This window comes from Phaseolus vulgaris, chromosome 4 (assembly GCF_000499845.2).
Source record: "Phaseolus vulgaris cultivar G19833 chromosome 4, P. vulgaris v2.0, whole genome shotgun sequence".
Lineage (NCBI taxonomy): Eukaryota > Viridiplantae > Streptophyta > Magnoliopsida > Fabales > Fabaceae > Phaseolus > Phaseolus vulgaris.
The window spans coordinates 36,137,464-36,139,916 of NC_023756.2; the positions used below are offsets into that span (position 1 = coordinate 36,137,464).

General features: G+C 51.4%; 1 protein-coding gene across 1 annotated transcript; it reads left to right on the forward strand.

Annotated features, from left to right (window-relative positions):
- The first annotated feature begins 688 nt into the window (after nt 1–688).
- LOC137838746 (uncharacterized) lies at nt 689–2,125 on the forward strand. Its single transcript, XM_068647973.1, has one exon. It carries the CDS (start codon nt 689–691, stop codon nt 2,123–2,125), a length of 1,437 nt encoding a protein of 478 aa, XP_068504074.1.
- The last annotated feature ends 328 nt before the right edge of the window (nt 2,126–2,453 follow it).

The window sequence follows — 2,453 nt, forward strand, 5'->3', positions numbered from 1 at the left end:
TTTTTGTGTGTCCTAACCCTAAGATTGACTTGAGCGTCGGAGTGCAAACGGCCTCTAGGGCGCCCCTGTTGCACCAAATGGGGGCGAAAGCCTCACCCTGCAACAGATTATGGAAATGATGCAGGCCCTCCAAGAAGAAGTGGTTGCGTCAAGAGCGGATCAATAACGCATCCAGATTGATCTCGCTGTGTCGTTGGCAAGGAACGAAGAATTGCAGAGAGCTAACGAGGAGTTGCGCAGGGACCGTGAGGTGGAAGATCAAGAACTTGCGACGCCACCCAGGGAATTCCCGATGAAGTTCTCGCAAGCAATCATGGATGTTGTGATACCAGTCACATTTGTGGGGCCCAAAGCCAGCTTCACGGGTATAGAGGACCCGGAGGCTCACCTCACGGCCTTCCATACACAGATGGTGTTGGTTGGGGGTTCTGACATGGTGCGATGCAAGCTGTTCAAGAGCACATTGGTGGGAACAACGATGGATTGGTTCATCAGCCTCCCTGATGGCCACGTGACGTCGTTCCCACAACTCACTAAGTTGTTCAAAGAGTAGTACATCGCGAATCGGGCTCCCCCACATATCTCCTACGATCTCTTTGACATAAGACAATATCAAGAAGAGTCCCTGAAAGAATTCCTCAACCGCTTTGGAGCACAGGTGGTGAGGTTAGACATCAAGGACGAAACAATGATAGTGCACGCGTTCAGAAAGGGCATTGTGCCAGGGCCCTTCAGTGAATCACTCATCAGGAATCGCCCTAAAACTTTCGGCGAGATAAGGCGCCGAGCGGTGGCTCACATTGCTACGAAGGGAGAAGTCCATGAGAAGCGCACGTGTGTTGTTCCCATGCGCCCACGTGCACCAAGTCAACCTCAAGCCCTAAGGGTACATGAGGAAACGACAGAGAAGAATACCCCGGCGAAGCAGCAGCCCTATCAACCTAGGAAGCCCCAAACCAGGGGGCATGCAAGAGAAAATGTGCCACCAAGGCACAACTTCATAGTGGAAATAAAGGTCCTCATCACTATCCCCAACGTAGTAGAGAGACTGAAGATACCCGCCAAGACCAACAAGAAGCTCGGTCCCAACAAGAACTCCTGGTGTGAGTTTCACCAAGCATTCGGCCACCCCATACGCAACTGTTTGGCGTTGGGACACCAGCTGGATGAGTTGGTGAAGAACGGTTTCCTGAGGGATTACTTGCAGGAAACACAAGGTGTTGCGGACGTGGCGGTGATAGGGGGTGACCAGGGGCATGAAATCCCTGTGCATGGTGAAGTCCACACCATTTCGGGAAGTTTTTCAAGAGGAGGGTGCACCGCTTCTCAGCGAAAGAGATATGCACGAACAGTGATGTCGGTAGAAGCACAAGAGGCAAATGATGCTCTCGACATCGACCTCATCTTCACCAAGGTCGACCTCCGAGACGTCGCCCCACACGACAATGACTCGGTGGTCATCTCAGTAGTAATCGCTGGGAGGAAGGTATACTGTGTACTGGTGGATCAAGGAAGTTCGGCAAACGTGATGTTCTGGACGACTTTCAACAAGCTTCAATTGTCCCCCGACCTGTTGAGGCCTTATACTGGCTGCATGTACGGTTTCGCGGGAGACCAGGTGGAGGTGCGTGGGCACTTGGAGTTGAGGACCACCTTCACAGATGGTATCGTGTCCTGTACGGAGAACATCAGGTACCTCGTCGTCAACGCCCCTTCAGCATATAACATACTGCTAGGTAGACCTACGCTAAACAGGCTGAGGGCGGTATCAACGACGAGGCACATGAAGATGAAGTTGCCTGACTTGGGGGGAAAGGTGATTACCATCAAGCCAGATCAGAAGGAGGCTAAGAGGTGTTATGAGAACAGCCTCAAAACAAAGAGATGGGTGTTCATGGTTACCACCAGGGCACCAAGTGAAGGAGGGGTCGCCCCACCAGAGATAAACACCCGTGAGAGGCGACCCGAACCAGCAACTGAAGCGTCAAAGAGAAGGGTGGAGTACAAGTGCAGCTCAAGGCTGAAGCCTCTCCAGTTTCAGGTCGCCGACCTGGTGATGCGGAAGGCCCACCCCTATCGACTAGAGAACAAGCTATCCCCAAGTGGACTTGTCCTTTCAGAGTGACAAAGGCCCTTGGGAATGAAGCATATTGGCTTGAGACGTTGGAGGGAGGCGCGATTCCTCGTGCATGGAATGTGACCAACCTCAAGTTTTACTTCAATTGAACAGTAGCCTTGTACGTAGTTCTTAGGGGACACTCTTTTTCCCTTATGAGGGTTTTTTAATGAGGTCACCCAGTAAATTTTGATTGAAGTATATTCTCGAATTTTTTGTACAATGCAGTTAAGAACTTGTTTACCTTGCGTTAGAAGTCTCGTGAGCGGGAAAGGTAGGTTCGTAGAGAACACCTCCCCCTCGAGTGAGAACTCCAAGGTAGAACGAAACTGTTCAC

What these genes read in the sequence shown, in the direction of transcription:
- LOC137838746 (XM_068647973.1), top strand. Translation starts at nt 689, where the DNA reads ATGATAGTGCACGCGTTCAGAAAGGGCATTGTGCCAGGGCCCTTCAGT.